Source organism: Lycium barbarum, chromosome 12 (genome assembly GCF_019175385.1).
Source record: "Lycium barbarum isolate Lr01 chromosome 12, ASM1917538v2, whole genome shotgun sequence".
Classification (NCBI taxonomy): domain Eukaryota; kingdom Viridiplantae; phylum Streptophyta; class Magnoliopsida; order Solanales; family Solanaceae; genus Lycium; species Lycium barbarum.
Genome location: NC_083348.1, coordinates 67287643 through 67304032, shown reverse-complemented (window position 1 = coordinate 67304032; position 16390 = coordinate 67287643). Strand labels below are relative to the sequence as shown.

General features: G+C 41.6%; 1 protein-coding gene across 1 annotated transcript; it reads left to right on the top strand.

Annotated features, from left to right (window-relative positions):
- The first annotated feature begins 9796 nt into the window (after nucleotides 1–9796).
- Nucleotides 9797–13661, top strand: LOC132621290 (senescence-associated carboxylesterase 101-like). Its single transcript, XM_060335501.1, has 4 exons — nucleotides 9797–10224; nucleotides 10349–10703; nucleotides 11555–12121; nucleotides 12594–13661. Exons 1-4 carry the CDS (start codon nucleotides 10208–10210, stop codon nucleotides 13407–13409), a joined length of 1755 nt encoding a protein of 584 aa, XP_060191484.1. The 5' UTR covers nucleotides 9797–10207; the 3' UTR covers nucleotides 13410–13661.
- The last annotated feature ends 2729 nt before the right edge of the window (nucleotides 13662–16390 follow it).

The window sequence follows — 16390 nt, the reverse complement described above, 5'->3', positions numbered from 1 at the left end:
GGTCGGCTGTGATCACCGTTCCCGAGGATTGCAGCTTTCTTTCTCGCCCGGTGGGCGTGGCGAGCTACCTGAGGCCCCTTATCTCGGACTCGGATAAACGAAAGATGAACGGGGTCTCTTGGCAGTGCCTCATCAATGAGGGTATGCACGCGGGCAATCGGGTAAGTTTTGTCAACTGTCCCTGCATGCTTTTCTTGAGAATTTTTGTCTCGTTTTATGAAAAGTATTTGACTTGCTTCTTTTTGCAGAGTATGGTGCTTGTTAACGAAGCCTTCGTCCGTGCCCAGCAAGAGGTGAACGATCTCAAGGGCCAACTGGATGCCCAAGGCCGGGAAACGGAGAAATATTTGCACCTTCTTCGGGAGAAGGAGGAGGAGTTGAACCGAGCAGTTGCTCTTTCCAACCTCCGACCCGAGCTCAATGCAATAAAGGTTGAAAACCGTCGATTGAAGGGTGAGCTGGCCGAGATGGTTGAATACAACTGGAGTCTCGAAGCGGACAAGATCGGCCTTAGCCGAGACAACGCTCAATTTTTCTCGAGGCTTGGTGAGCTCGAAACCACCCTCTCTCAACTCCGAGGGGAGCTGGATTCAGTGAAGTCTGATGGTGCGAGCTTGTCCGAGAGGAATCGGCTGCTCGAATCTGAGAGTGCCCGGTACAAAGAGCGTATGAGGGTGTTCGAGGAGAAGGCGGAGAAAAGGGCCCAGATATGTGATGATCTGAAAACCGAGCTTAAGGAGACGGCTGATGCTAATGACGCCCTCAAGGTCGAGCTCGAGTCGGCCATCCACATGCAAGATGTCCTTATAGAGGCTCGGGATGTTCTGGCGGCAAAGTTAGCCCAGGCCGAGGCCGATTTGGAGGAAGCTCTGAAGAGCGTGGAGGCCGCCGAGGCTCATGCCACTATCGCTGCCGAGTACAAAAAATGGAAGTCTCGGAGGATCACCCTTGAGCAAGCCGAGCATGGCTTTACGGATCTTCCGACCCTTATTCTCGAGGCTAAAAGAGTCGAGGAAGAGGCTAAGGGTGCCCTCGGGGATGACTTTGACGACTCTGAGCGGACAGTGTCCGAACACTCCGGCTCCATCCATTCCGGATAGACTAGGGCCTGTACTTAGCCTTTTTATTTTTTGCCTTTGTAGTGGTCTCCGATGTAAAATCCTTTGTATGAATAGAATATGTATTTTCCTTGACTCTTTTCTTCGAATGAATGTTTGTTATGATTTCCGCCCGAATTGTCGGTTCGTTTTTAAGGAGTCATTATTTCTGACTATGCCTACATATCGGCTTTTCTCCTCCTCCGGTATATGTCGTCCGGGAATTTTATAGAATTTTTGCCCATGGGACTTATCTTACACTTTTGTGAATTTGGACATCTCCGAATCACGACGGGCGTTGTTAGGGCCGGTATTTTTGGCTACTTTTAGGGCCGGTATATTTCGGACACCTAAGTCTCAGCCTTAGCTGGATTTTGATGTAAAACTCCCTGCTTGTGAGGTTAACGATTTTGGCTCGGTTCGCTATCATCTTGTTGCCTTTATCGAATTTCGATTGTAGTGTCCAGTATAGGGTGTGTGAATGAAATAGTGCCGAAATACGGGGGTTATCATCGGGGTGAACTGTTTTAACAGGAAGACATCCGAGATATCGTTTATCCAAACTTTCGATAATTTTTGCATTGCAAGTGTTTGTGTACATGAGAATGAATTTTTCCCTTCCGTTTTTGCCGTAGCAAATACTAAATGGACACGATTCATTCTGATCGTTTGGTCCTTACATCGGAACCTAATGCAGAAGATCCGGTTCTTGGTTTTGCCGTAGCAAATATTATGTGGACACGATTTGTTCTGATCGTTTGGTCCTTACATCGGAACCTAATATTGAAGGTCCGATTTTGTTTTGTTGAGGGCGGCCCCCGGTTTCAGTTAACCGGGGTAAACTTCGGAGTGGGTGTGATAGTCCCCTAGCTCTTATCCGAGCTGCAAGATCGGGTGAGTGCTATTAAGTCCCCACTCGTTGGGTGTGACCCCAAGTTTCCGGACGTCTGTTTTCGTCTTCGTCGAGTAACACGTTGTACTTGTTGCCTCATTAAAAACCTTGTTGGAAAACCCATTTTGGGACAAAACCGCACTAAGGAAAAGAGTGCAACACGTGTTTTCAGGCCTAAATTCTAACTTTATCCGACTCTCGATTTTTCTGCAAAAGAGAAAGGTTAAATAGAAAACACGGGGAGTCCATACCTTAACAGTAGTATCTTTTCAGTTGAGCCACGTTCCAATTGTTGCGCAATCGTTGTCCGTCCATGGACTCCAACTGGTACGATCCTTTGCCCGTTTTCCCGGTTATCTTATATGGACCTTCCCAGTTCGGACCCAGTTTTCCTTCGTTGGGATTCTTGGTGTTCAAGGTAACTTTTCGAAGCACCAAGTCCCCAACTTGGAAATGCCGAAAATTGGCTCTTCGGTTGTAGTACCTTTCCATTCTCTGTTTCTGGGCTGCAATACGGACTAGCGCGTTTTCGCGAAGTTCATCCGTAAGGTCGAGTTTTACGGCCATGGCCTCCTCGTTTGACTCCCCGGTAATATAGCTGAACCGGAGAGTGGGTTCACCAACTTCTACGGGAATAAGGGCTTCAGCCCCGTAGACCAACGAGAAAGGAGTTTCTCCCGTACTTGATTTTGATGTGGTTCTGTATGCCCACAGCACCTCCGGTAATATTTCCCTCCAGTGATGCTTTGACGCTTCAAGTCTTTTTCTCAGATTTTGGATTATTGTCTTGTTCGTGGATTCCGCCTGTCCGTTTGCACACAGGTGATATGGGGTTGATACAATTTTCTTGATCTTCAACCCCTCGAGAAAATCGTTGACTTTGCCACCCACGAACTGGGGTCCGTTATCACAGGTTATCTCAGCAGGGATGCCGAAGCGACAGATGATGTAGTCCCATATGAAGTCAATGACTTCCTTCTCTCTGATTTTTTCAAAGGCCTGCGCTTCAACCCACTTAGTGAAATAATCAGTTATAAACAGAATGAAACGGGCTTTACCTGGTGCCCATGGTAATGGATCGACAATGTCCATCCCCCACTTCATGAAAGGACAAGGTGAAACCACCGAATGCAGCAACTCCCCGAGCTGGTGAATCATCGGAGCATGTCTCTGACACCCGTCACATTTCCGGACAAAATTTTTTGAGTCTTCGTCCATCCGGTTCCAGTAATAACCGGCCCTGATGATCTTTCGGACCAGGGCTTCAGCACCGGATTGGTCGCCACAGGTTCCTTTGTGCACCTCTCTCATCACATACTCCATATCTCCGAGACCCAAACATTTAGCCAGGGGGCCGAAGAAAGATCGTCGATACAATTGGCCGTCTACCAAGGAGAAACGCGCATCTTTGGTCCTTAATGACCGTGATTCTTTTGGGTCATTCGGGAGCTTTCCATCACGCAAGTAGTCGATGTACTTTTTGCGCCAATCCCAAGTTAAACTCATTGTGTTTGTTTCGGCATGTCCGTTTTATATCGTCGTATTCAACAATTGCACCGTAGTCCCGGGGTTGATTTCTTCCCCTTCGACCGAGGATCCCAGATTTGCCAATGCATCGGCTTCGCTGTTCTGCTCCCTCGGTATATTCTGCACGGTCCATTCTTTAAACCGATGTAGTATCACTTGGATTTTTTCAAGATACCTCTGCATCCGTTCGTCCTTGACCTCGAAGACGCCGTTCACCTGGTTTACGACTAAGAGCGAATCACATTTTGCCTCGATTATTTCGGACCTCACACTTCTAGCCAATTCCAAACCTGCAATCATAGCTTCATACTCGGCTTCATTGTTAGTCAATTTAGCAGTTCTAATAGACTGTCGAACGGCATCCCCGACCGGGGTTCTAAGGGCGATTCCTAGCCCGGAACCTTTGAGGTTCGAGGCTCCGTCCGTATGTAGCGACCAAATACCCGAGGCTTTCCCCGAGGTTAGCAGAAGCTCATTCTAAACCTCGAGGACCATAGCCGGGGTGAAATCTGCCACAAAATCGGCCAAGATCTGGGACTTGATGGCCGTTCGAGGTTTGTACTCGATATCATATCCGCTAATTTCGATGGCCCATTTAGTTAGTCTACCCGATAATTCCGGTCTATGCATGATGTTTTTCAGGGGGTAAGTAGTTACCACACATATTGGATGACATTGAAAGTAGGGCTTGAGCTTTCTAGAAGCACTTACCAGTGCCAATGCCAATTTTTCCAAGTGGAGATAACGGGTCTCCGCATCCCCCAAAGTTCTACTTACATAATAGATAGGGAATTGTGTACCTGATTCTTCTCGGACCAAAACGCCACTTACCGCTACCTCGGAGACAGCAAGGTAGAGAAAGAGCGGCTCGTCCGCCTTTGGTGTGTGCAACAGCGGGGGGCTAGACAAGTATCTCTTCAATTCTTGTAAAGCTCTTTGGCACTCCGGTGTCCAAACGAAGTCGTTCTTCTTCCTTAGTAAGGAGAAAAAATGATGACTCTTGTCCGAGGACCTCGATATGAAGCGACTCAACGCCGCTATCCTTCCGGTGAGCCTCTGTACTCCTTTGATGTTATTCACCACCTCGATATCCTCGATGGCCTTGATCTTGTCCGGGTTGATTTCGATCTCCCGGTTTGACACCATGAAACCCAAAAATTTGCCGGACCTTACCCGAAGGCACATTTTTTCGGGTTGAGCTTCATGTTATACTTACAGAGCACGCCGAAGGTTTCCTGCAAATGTTTTAAATGGTCCTCTATTTCCAGGGACTTGACCACCATGTCGTCAATATAAACTTCTATTGTTTTCCTTATTTGTTCTTCGAACACCTCATTAACTAGGTGTTGGTAAATTGCACCGGTATTTTTTAATCCAAAAGGCATGACATTATAACAGTAAGTCCCATATCGGGTAATGAAGGATGTTTTCTCTTGATCCTCTGGGTGCATCCGAATTTGGTTATACTCGGAGTAGGCATCGATAAAACTCAGCATATCATGCCCGACCGTCGCATCGATCATTCTATCGATGTGAGGCAACGAAAATTAATCTTTCGGGCATGCTTTATTTAAATCCTTGTAATCAACACACATTCGAAATTTATTACCTTTCTTGGGCACCATTACCACGTTAGCTAGCCAGTCCGGGTACTTTACCTCCCGGATAGAACCTATTTTTAAAAGCTTTGTTTCCTCGTCTTTTACGAAGGCGTGTTTTGCTTCTGCCATGGGCCTTCTCTTCTGCTTCACCGGGGGAAACTTCCTGCTTAAGCTGAGCTTGTGAGTTGCTACCTCTGATGATATACCTGTCATATCTATATGGGACCATGCGAAGCAATCTGCGTTAGCTCGAAGAAATTCAATTAACTTGTTCCTGAGCTCCGGGGTTAACCCCGTGCCCAGGTATACCTTTCTGTCCGGTAGATATTCCAACAAGATGATCTGCTCCAGCTCCTCTACTGTCGACTTGGTTGCATCCGAGTCATCCGGCATGACGAATGATCTGGGTACGTCGAAATCATCCTCTTCATACTCCGGGTCCAACCCCGAGTGCTTTGATTGCTATTTGGTGTTCGGTCCTCCGGTTAGATCTTCTTCCTTGTGATCCGATTTTTCGGGCTGAGGTGTCGCCTTATCGATCGCGAACATCTCCCTTGTAGCGGGTTGTTCACCTCGGATGGTTTTTATTCCCTCCGGGGTCGGAAATTTCAGCAGCTGATGTAATGTTGAGGGCACGGCCCTCATGCTATGTATCCAAGGTCTACCCAGCAATGCATTGTACTTCATGTCCCCTTCGATTACATAGAACACCGTCTGCTGGATAGTGTCGTTGATGTTCACCGGCAACGAGATCTCCCCCTTTATGGTTTCGCTCGCCATGTTGAACCCGCTGAGTACCCGGGCTACCGGTACGATCTGATCGAGCAACCCTAGCTGTTCGACCACTCTCCGCCGGATGATGCTGGCCGAGCTACCTGGGTCAATCAAAATACGTTTAACCTGAGTTTTAAAGATAAGTACAGAAATTACTAATGCATCATTGTGCGGCTGAATGATGCCTTCTGCATCCTCGTTGCTGAAAAAGATAGAACCCTCGGGTAAATAATCCCGGCTGCGTTTTTCGCGAACAACAGAAACCTTGGCCCGTTTCATCACCGGCCCTCGAGGGGCATCGGTACCCCCAACTATTATGTTGATTATATGCTGGAATTCTACTGGCTCGGCCCTTTTATTAGTCTCCCTTTCCTTGTAGTGACTTTTGGCTCGTTCACTCAGCAATTCTCGGAGATGACCATTCTTCAGTAACCGGGCTCCCTCCTCTCTTAGCTGGCGACAATCCTCGGTTCTGTGACCATGGGTTCCATGGTATTCACACAACATGCTCGGTCCGTTGGCCTAGATCCGACCTTAGAGGTCTTGGCCATCTTACATCCGGGACACGGCCAATAGCCTAGACGAGGCCCGAGGTACTAACGTTGAAGTTGTACTCCGATATCTTTGGCAAATCCTTATTGCCGGTAGAGCTTCCGGCATCGCTCCTGAATGAGAGACCCCGATTGTTCGACGGGCGCTCGACCCGTTTATTACCCCGACCGGAGAAATGGCTTGGGCTGACCCTTTACTTCTCCGACCTAAAGCTTGGCTTCTCCGAATGGGAATATGGCCGATACCTTTCTCTCGACGACTCAGCCTTCGTTTCGTAGCCTTTCCTTGGTCTCTCAAAACTTTTGTTCACGTTTATTGGCCCCGGGGGAAGTTCGAATTGATCATCCTCCACCCGAATCTTCGACTCGTATCGGTTATGGACGTCAGCCCATGTCACAGCCTCGTACTCCAACAAGATTTCCTTTAATTTGAACGAGGCCGTTGAGCTCTGAACATTGAGCCCCTTTGTGAAAACTTGTGCAACCCATTCTTCTGGAACCGGGGGGAGCTCCATTCGTTCCTTTTGGAATCGGTTGGCAAACTCACGCAGTAATTCATCGTCTCTTTGGGTTATACGGAAAATATCTGCCTTACGGGCGTGCACCTTCTTGGCACCGGCGTGAGCTTTTATGAAGGCATCGGCGAGCATTTCGAATGAAGTGATCGAATGCTCGGGCAGATGGTCGTACCATGTTAATGCTCCTTTTGACAAAGTTTCGCCAAAATTTTTCAGCAATACCGATTCAATTTCGTCTTCCTCCATATCATTGCCTTTTATAGCGCAGGTGTATGAGGTCACGTGTTCGTGCGGGTCCGTTGTGCCGTCATATTTATGGATATCCGGCATTTTGAACCTCTTCGGGATTAGTTTCGGAGCTGCACTCGGAGGAAAAGTCCTTGGATGTACCTCTTCGAATCCGACCCTTTCAGTAAAGGCGGAGCCCCCGGGATTTGGTCCACCCGAGAGTTGTATGTTTCCACTCTCTTTTCGGTCGATTCTACCCGCTTTGCCAAAGTCTCGAGCATTTTCAGAACCTCGGTGGAGGAACCAGCTCCGGATCCATTGCTCTCGACCATCCGTGCCTCATCTCTTCCGGGTTTGGCAGCACCCTTCGCCTCCTCCGAGGTCGTTTTATCTTTTCCGTTTTACAACCGGGCTATCGCGATTCCCTGTTCGGCAATCGCCGCTCTCTGTTCCTGCAACATTTAAAATATTAAACGTAAGTCAACATTATCATTCGGGGTATCCCGTTCTTTCCGGCCCTGTGTCCGGGACAAAGTAATTGAATAGTGTGTATTTAAAGGGTCGGTGGCCGGCTGGGCGGCATTCTCCTGGTCCACGGTGTTTTGATGGTTGAGGCCCTCCCTCGAATTAACGGGGTTAGGGTCAGCAGGGTTTGGTAATCCTCGTGGCCCGCTGCCTTCATTTTCGGCCACGATCTCGTTGTTGTTGATGTGACCAGATTGACCATTGCTAGCCATTTAGTCCGTTTTTTTTTTGTTTGAGACGAACAGAAGGTGTTTTTTATTTTGATGGGTAAAGTAGAGATCAAGATAAAAGATCACTATTATCCTAGCCCCACGGTGGGCGCCAAACTGTTTACCCCGAATTCGGATAATCAATTAAATTTGTGGGTGAGGTATAGGATATGTGGTTATGTCTTGAATCTATTTGATAGAGAAAAGAAATATATGAATATGCTACGAAGAAGCAACTGATAGTCGGTGGTTTGCTATATACTTGTATGTTTACTAATATATGAGTGTTACTTGATTGAAGAAATGTAAGAGATAAACACAACGAATGTGGACCGAAATCAGATATTTGAGAGAGAGATTTTATATAATTTTTGTTATTACAAGAGTTCTTGATATGAGGGAGCCAACCCTTTAAAAGGAGGGCAATGCCCCTTATTTATAGTATTGCCCCATGGGCTTCATACAACAAGTGTTTCAAAAAATAAAGATAAAACTCTGACGTGGAGTAGGTTGGATTAGGTTGATCGTATGGTCTGACACCGGTACGATTGGCAGTTGAATATGGCAGCACGTTACCGACGCGTGGCGACCGCGTAATGGATCATACGGACTACCGGCCACGATCAAAACGGATCAACGGCCACGATGGAACGGGCCATGGGAAAACCGGACCAACCGCTCCCTCGATATAGAAAGTAAGTTTTCGTGCATGTGCTCGTTTCATTCTTCCCTCGGTCACCGGTCTCACTGGCTCAGCAGATACTCGGTTTTTACCTTATACAAATACTCACTCGTTCCCTTTTTTATTTGCTTTAAAAAAAAAATTAGAAACCGTAACCGCTACTTTTTGGTACGCTCTGGCTAAACCCCCTCCAATAAAATATTAGCAAACTACACAAGAGATAACCGCACTAAGCAAGCTTCGTGCGACGAGCTCGATTGAAAAAACATGCAATGGTTTTGAAAAATAGAAAATATAATTAGATTTCTTTTAATATACTAAAACAAATAAACGAAAAATTGTTTTCAATGTACTGAATAAATAGAAGGAAACAAAATTACACCGAAGGATGTGGTGTTGCGGATAGAACTGCTCCTCCCTTAATCATTTTAAATTTGAGCTGGGTATGGAATTTTTTTTTGGTTGGGAGTGCTTCCTCTACGCAACACGTAGTCGGATTTCAGTGCGTGCACAGGAGGGAGCGCTTCCTCCGAACGAACCTTACACAACATGAATTCAAAATAGTAGGAATTCAATGCGGGTACCTGACGACCCAGATAAGAAAGAAAAAAAAAAAAGAAACAAACCACTAAACGAGTACTTAATAGACAAGTGAGGGATGACTCAGTGGTTAAGCACCTCCACCCACGACCGATAGGTCCTGGGTTCGAGTCACACTGGAGGGAAAGTGTGAAAACACTATAAATTCTCCTAAAATGGGAGGGGAAAAAAAAGAGTACTTAATAAAGAAATAGTACTATCTTTCTTGGAGTATTAAAATATGCTTCCTCCCTCTCAAAAAAAATTACCTTAGTTTTACTTGGCAACGGAGCTTAAATAATAATAAAAGACTTTTAAAATATATAATTTAAAATAAATCTTAAGTATTTATTTGATTATAAATTATTTTATAAAATTAAATTATTCATAAATATAAAAATATATCAATACACAAAGTATCTTTGGGATGGGAGAGTAGTTTATGAGCCCGTTTGAATTGACTTATAAACTGCTTATAAGTTGTTTTCAATTTTTTTTGAATGTTTAACTAGTCAATTTATAAGTCATTTGGTGCTAAAATAAACCCAATAAAATAATTTAAGCAGTTTACAACTTTTTAGGTTCCGTATCATGTAATCCTTATCTTCCTCCCACCGACCCTACCCCAAATTATCAAATACACTTCAAAATAGTACAGTAACCATTAATTTAACTAGTAGTTAGGACTTCTTCTTCTTAGAGAAGAAAAAGTCTTTCAAGATGGAAGCTGAAACTGAAGCTGATGAAGAAACCTCTGGGAAGTTTAACTGAATAGGACTACTGCCCATGTACTAGCCACTAGTAGACTTGAAGAGTGAGATTTCCAAAAAAAAATTAAGAATTAAACTTCCAATCCCTTTGTTTCTGGGTATTTTCTTGTTGTCCTTTACATCTACTTTCCTCGTTCCTTTCTCATTTGTCAGCCTTGTATCTTAACTTATTGTCCAATATCTTCTACTACTATGCTTATATTAGATATTGCTAGGCCTTTAGTGATTTCTCAAACTCTCCAAAGGCCAAGAAGATGAGCCAGTTTTCCTTGTGAGTGACAATTTTATTCTTCTTGTTTTTAGTTGCATATATATATACTCAAAAAAAGTTCAAAGCTTTTTGCTTTATTGTTCAAGATTTTACATGACTTAACTTTTTCATTCTTGTTCCACAGGTTCAGCAGTGGCCAAGAATTGGCAAACTTGGTGGTGAACTCAGATCTACTTCATCATTCTTGGTTTACAATCTCTGACCTTATCAGCCATACTTATTTGAATAATAATCAAACTAATACTTCTCCAATTTTGTATAAAGTTTACCCATATCATTCAAATGGTGCTATTATTGCTTTTGTTTCCTCCCCCACCTGTACTGTTCAGAAAGAAATGGTCTCTTCAGAGGATCTTAAAGGTTCCCAAGTTCCATTTGACTTCATTTCTACCAAACTCAACCCTCATTTCTCAGTTAACAAAGAAGCAATATCCCTTTTTGCCTTACTGCTGAATGAGCTCTCTGCCCTTAAAGAACAGGTACTATAATATTCCGTTATTTCTCTCTGCAATACTGGGCTTCTTTGTTTTGTAACTTTGTGATTTATCTTGAGCTTTCCCTACTTGTGCTGGATATTACTATTCAGTTATTTTGTCTAGCCATGTGAATTATTGACCTGTTGACCATAATATCTCCAAGAAATAAAAAAGAGCTAGAAGCCTAGAAAGAAGCATTATGTGGTTTCAACTTTCAATACACTATGCCATACTGATTGACTGGTACATTTTAGTGGCTTCATAAATTTGCATAAGATAGCTGGTGTTCTTTAGATTGGTTAGATTCTGGTGCTAAAGAAGAAATCTCCTTTTGAATTTGCAAATCTGGAGCTTCTTTTCAGTTGTCAAATTAGGATTGTTTCTTGTTTATTACTCCGCGCGTTTCAATTTGTTTGTCTTACTTTTTTTTAAGGATGTTTAAAAAAGAAAGCCACTTTCTATATTTTGGTAACTCTTTACACCAACATCCTACATGCATATGTAAAGACCACAAGATTCAAAAGTTTTTTTATTTTCTTAAACTCCATATCGAGTCAAACTAAGGCAAACAAGTTGAAATGGAAGGAGTAGCGTTTTTTTGCCTATCAACTTTGTCATTACTGTGCAATTATTTCTGCTTACAAACAGAAAGAAAAAATCCCTCCAATACCTTGACTCATGTTAGAATGGTAATGTTGGAAATTTGACAAGATAGGAAACTTAAAACTCTATTACAAGACCAAAACCTAATTCCTTCAGAAGCATTGCTTTTAAGGTGTTACCTTTGGCTGCAGCAGCCTTCTTGTTATTCATATATTCATGTTGATATTTTGTTTTTTCCTGATTGAGTGCAGTTGGGCAGCTTCAGTCCACTAATAATCACTGGACTTTCTTTGGGAGGTTCTGTGGCATCTCTCTTCACTCTCTGGCTACTCGACAACATTTCTCCAAAGGACAATAATAAGCGCCCCACTTGCATCACTTTTGGTTCACCCCTTCTCGGCGACAGTTGCCTGCAACAGGCCATATCAGAACGTCTGTCATGGAATTCAAGCTTTTTGCACGTAGTCTCAAACCAAGATCCGGTCCCCAGATTTTTAGTTTCACCTGCTAATAATGGCTTTGCTGGTTCTATTCCTCAATCTTGTATTTACAAGCCGTTCGGTACATTTCTGATGTGCTCAGATTCAGACTGCTCTTCTTTTGAGGAACCTGAATCAGTTTTGGATCTTCTGATGGTAATGAACTCAAATAACCAAAACCAGAACAATGGATTCTTGATCTTCGACTATGCTCAGATTCTGGAACGCCTCAAGCATAGAGTAATCTGTAAGGGAACTTCTCAGCTGTGTGACTTTAGAGTGAATCAACTTCAAGCAGGCATCAATCTACAGCTAGAAGCAATTGGAATTGGTGGACAGGTAAAAAACAAACTTATTCCTAAATTGCAAGCAAGTATAGTTGCCCTTTTGCTTGAGCTAAAGTTGAATGAAAAGGAAATTAAATGAGCATTACATAGTGATTGAAGATAGAGATAACTTTCATAAAAACTCTTAGGAGTCGTTTGGTTGCTGGTTAGAGTTATGCAGGTATTAGTAATGCAAGAATTAGGTATGCAATGTCTATGCAGGGATTAGTTATTTCATTTTCTATCCTGCATAAGAGAATACATAGATTCCCGTATACATGTATTAGACTGGTAACCAAACACCGTAGTTGGTGTGCTGAGTTACATAGCAACTAAAATGCTACCAAACATGATTCTAATTATGCTGGTTTTAATACATGAATAGTTCACTTCCTAACCAGCAACCGAATGACCCCTTAGAACTGGTTTCTAAACGTGTTATTTTCTTTTTTCTAACTTCTGTATGCATATATTTGCCCTGGCAGCACACAAGCTACATGAGCTTTCTTAGGAACACAATGGCGAAAAGAGTGGAAGCATCTTTCTTAAAGAAGAAGAATGCCTTTGATCCTGGCAAGAAGCTAAACAAAATGAAAGAAGCTATGGCTTGGCTAGAATGGTACAAGAAGGTGACCCTAAATGAAGGAGGCTACTACGATAGTTTCAAATTCAGCGGTTCGCGAAGCAGGGATGAAGTCAAAAGCAGACAAGAAATTGTCAAGCACCACAGAACCCTCACTAAGTACTGGAAAATAATGGTTGCAGAAGTAGAAAAATTGCCACAAAAAGAGGAGGCAGCTTTTCGTACTCGCTGGCTATATGCAGGGACAGCTTATAGAAGGATGGTCGAACCACTCGACATAGCTGAATACTACATGAAATTAGGGAATAGAGACTATGTAAATCTTGGAAGATCAGAGCACTATAAACAGTTGGAAAAATGGATGATAGAAGACAAACCGTCTGGAAGTGGTAACAACAAAAGGAAGGCTGCTAGCCTCACCGAGGATTCTTGCTTTTGGGCATATGTGGAGGAAGCTATTTTAAGTTCCAAAAGATTGAGAGAAGGCAGTTTAGAAGAGAAGAAAAATTCATTGAGGGATTTGGTTATTTTTGGGGAATATGTAATGAGTTTGATAATGTGCTATTCAGTATCCTCTGAGGTTTTCCAGCCTCAGAGTAGCTTCATGAAGTGGTGGAAAGAATATAGGCAAGATATTCTAAGCTCCTTGAATAATTTGCCGTTGGCCTTTTACATGGAAAACCAAGAATACCAAAGTTATGCTTCGAATGGTAGTTAGTAGCTAATACTAACTGAGCATGACATAGAGTCACCAGTTGATCTTGTGGTGTTAACTACTCCAGTTGCATAACTTACAGAATTACCAAGTAGATCTGTGCTCACTCCCTGTAAGCTGTTTAATTAATGAAGTTTTATCTTTAGTACCCAAAAAAAATGGATTTACTTTTGGGCTGTAATCCCGTGCTTTACCAGAGGTTTTAATTGATTCCACCATTAATTGAAATTGGGCAAAAATATGCAACTTCCACTTTGAAGTGCTCCATAATTTAAGAATCAATATTCTTTTTATTATTAATTACTATTACTGGACTCCCTTTCAGTCGCACATTTGGAAAATCTTCTTAGAGTGCAATAACTTTCCAGCTTTTAATTCTTCGTTAGATAGCTAGTACTACAAAATTGTAGTAAAACGTTTTGAGATAACACTAAAACTTTCCTTGAGCCAATGTTCATTAGTGTTAACACTTTCTTTCCTTCTTTTGAATGATGGTACTTGCTACTATTTGACATCTTTTATAGTAACAAAGATTAAGTTGGGTATATAATAGCGGCCTTTTCTGTAATTGAATGGTGACAGAGAGTTGATGGCAACAATTTGTTGTTATACGGCGTTAAACCCCGAAAGCATTCTAGAATCATGAAAATTTCTGACTCAACGTACTTAAAAACCTCTAAGTAATTAAGCAGAATTGGGAATGATGTTCCACCATATTATATTACTCCAAGAAAATACCAGATATCGTACAAAATATCTGCTTTCTTTTTTGCTTTACTTGTAGTTACATGCCTATTGCCTAGTTAGTAGTTATCGAATTGTTGCCAGCTTGTCCCTTTTGTTTCGTTCTGCATAATTTGAATTTACACATTGTTACTTGAAGTTGGATAAGATCATTTTGCAGTGCCTGATAATGTGCTTATGCCTAAACAAGAAAATGTACATACACTGTCTTCATCAAGGACGAGAAATTAATAATTAATGCACCATCAATGGAAAATATCCGTCTAACTCTCAACTGGCCCAGTTAGTTTTGGACAGGTTAGGAGGGTCTTTCCATATAATGTATTCTTCTTTCGTTCCAAAACAGAAATGCAGTCAGGGAATCAACTGGACCTAAATTTTTGTTATAAATTATTTATAAAAATTTGTAAGAAGTACGGAATACTGTAATTTACAATCTTTATATACAGGAAATAGAATTAAGCAATTACTACTGCACCTCAAACTCAAAAAGTTAATTGAAGGTGGTTGTAAATAAATAAATCCTCAACACCAACCTGCTCCGTTTGAAAAATGCTCAACGTGGTTGTCTTTAAAGACAAAGTTAGAACAACGTAGTTCTCTATCCCCATCTACATTTTATATACTTAGAGATATTTGAAAAACTCGTTATCAAATAAAAAATGTTTCGTTTCCCTAATCGTAGTGTTGCCTAACAATCTGTTCATTTCTATAAACTCTACTTGCGGTTCAAGTAATAATGATCAGAAATAGATTTAAGCTATATAAACAAACAACAAACAAAATTTTAACCGATGATAGCTGGTTAGTCATTGTTTTTATGACTAGCTAGCTAGACAATCAATTATTAATATTTATCATAGAGAACTAACTAATACTACTAATTACCTTACAAATTTAATAATTGTGCAATATTTCTCACGTAGTTGTATTCAAATAAATTTCATGAAAAATGAATCACATGAGAAATTTTGAAGTGTATTTGAACGGTGTGAAGTGTAAAAGACAAAAAGCTATGGACAGTAGCGATTCATAAGCTAAGCAATGATGATGAGCAGTATGTACAATCGTGCTATCCAACTAATAATGGGCAATATGAGACGTACAATAAGCAATTTTTTTAAGAAGCTTCTTTCTTTCCTCTTCAGCTCCAACTATCAGTTGGGGACATGTCAAAATAATTCTCAAATCCTAGTTGGAATTTGCTTCCTCCCCACGACAAAAATCAGTTCCACTACTGTAACAAGCTTCATGGCTCGATGAGAAGTTTAAGTGTTGCTGTTTGGTGGCTAGATTCTATGTGAAAATTATTTTCTCCTCTTTTTGTAACCAAAAAGATGTATAAAATTATGCTAGTTTTAATACATGAATAATTCCTAATTCCTCTCTAACTGACAACCAAACGACCCATAAATTTAAATCTGAATCCACGTCTATTCTTTGATACCTACTTTTCTGAATTCTGAATTCTTCTTGCATATGCACTAAATAACAAACACCCCCACATCTTGTAAAAGGGAAAGAAGCATAAAAAGGAATCTAAGAGATTGTGTATATATCTAATGGATCGGACTTGATTAAATAATATGGTTCCCTCCAGTATCAGAAAAAAGCAAAACTTTATGAATTTAATGGCATCAACTTTTTGAAAAAGACATGAACACCAGAGAACAAGAAAACATTGCATACATGAGAACGAAATTCGTCCACATCGAAAAAGTAATAAGGATTGCTTCGTCAGTACACTGAGAAGTAAGGCAGCAGTGAGTACTAGTACACTCATAGTACACTGAGAAGTAAGGCAGCAGTGAGTACTAATACACTCATACATTCATGAAAGCGGTGAGCCAGTGACATGCATATGTGTTTGCATACATTTTGTTTTATCACTTATCCGGTTAATTATCATATACTCATCCCTTTAAATTACTTGATCATTGTAAGTTCATGTTGTTGAAAAGATAATTAAGTAATTAAAAAAGTGGCTATCTCTTTAACCGCGCTTTTAAATTTTAGATAAAATATGATCATACACATTAACACATTCAATATGATATTGGAACAGTTAGAGGTGTGTTCGAGTTTCACACCACCCGTAAAAAGAATTTCATGTGATTGACCCATGAAAAAGAATTAAGTCTACCCGTATGCAAGGGCGTGTTGAAGACATAGTTAAGTACAAGTTAAAAAGTGTATTTTCTCTAACAACGTAAACTTTTGGATGAGATGATCAGAAACAC

Excerpts from the sequence above, each read along its gene's own strand:
- LOC132621290 (XM_060335501.1), top strand. Across the intron at positions 10,704-11,554 it reads TCTCTGCCCTTAAAGAACAG|TTGGGCAGCTTCAGTCCACT; the intron begins GTACTATAATAT and ends GATTGAGTGCAG. Across the intron at positions 12,122-12,593 it reads CAATTGGAATTGGTGGACAG|CACACAAGCTACATGAGCTT; the intron begins GTAAAAAACAAA and ends TTGCCCTGGCAG.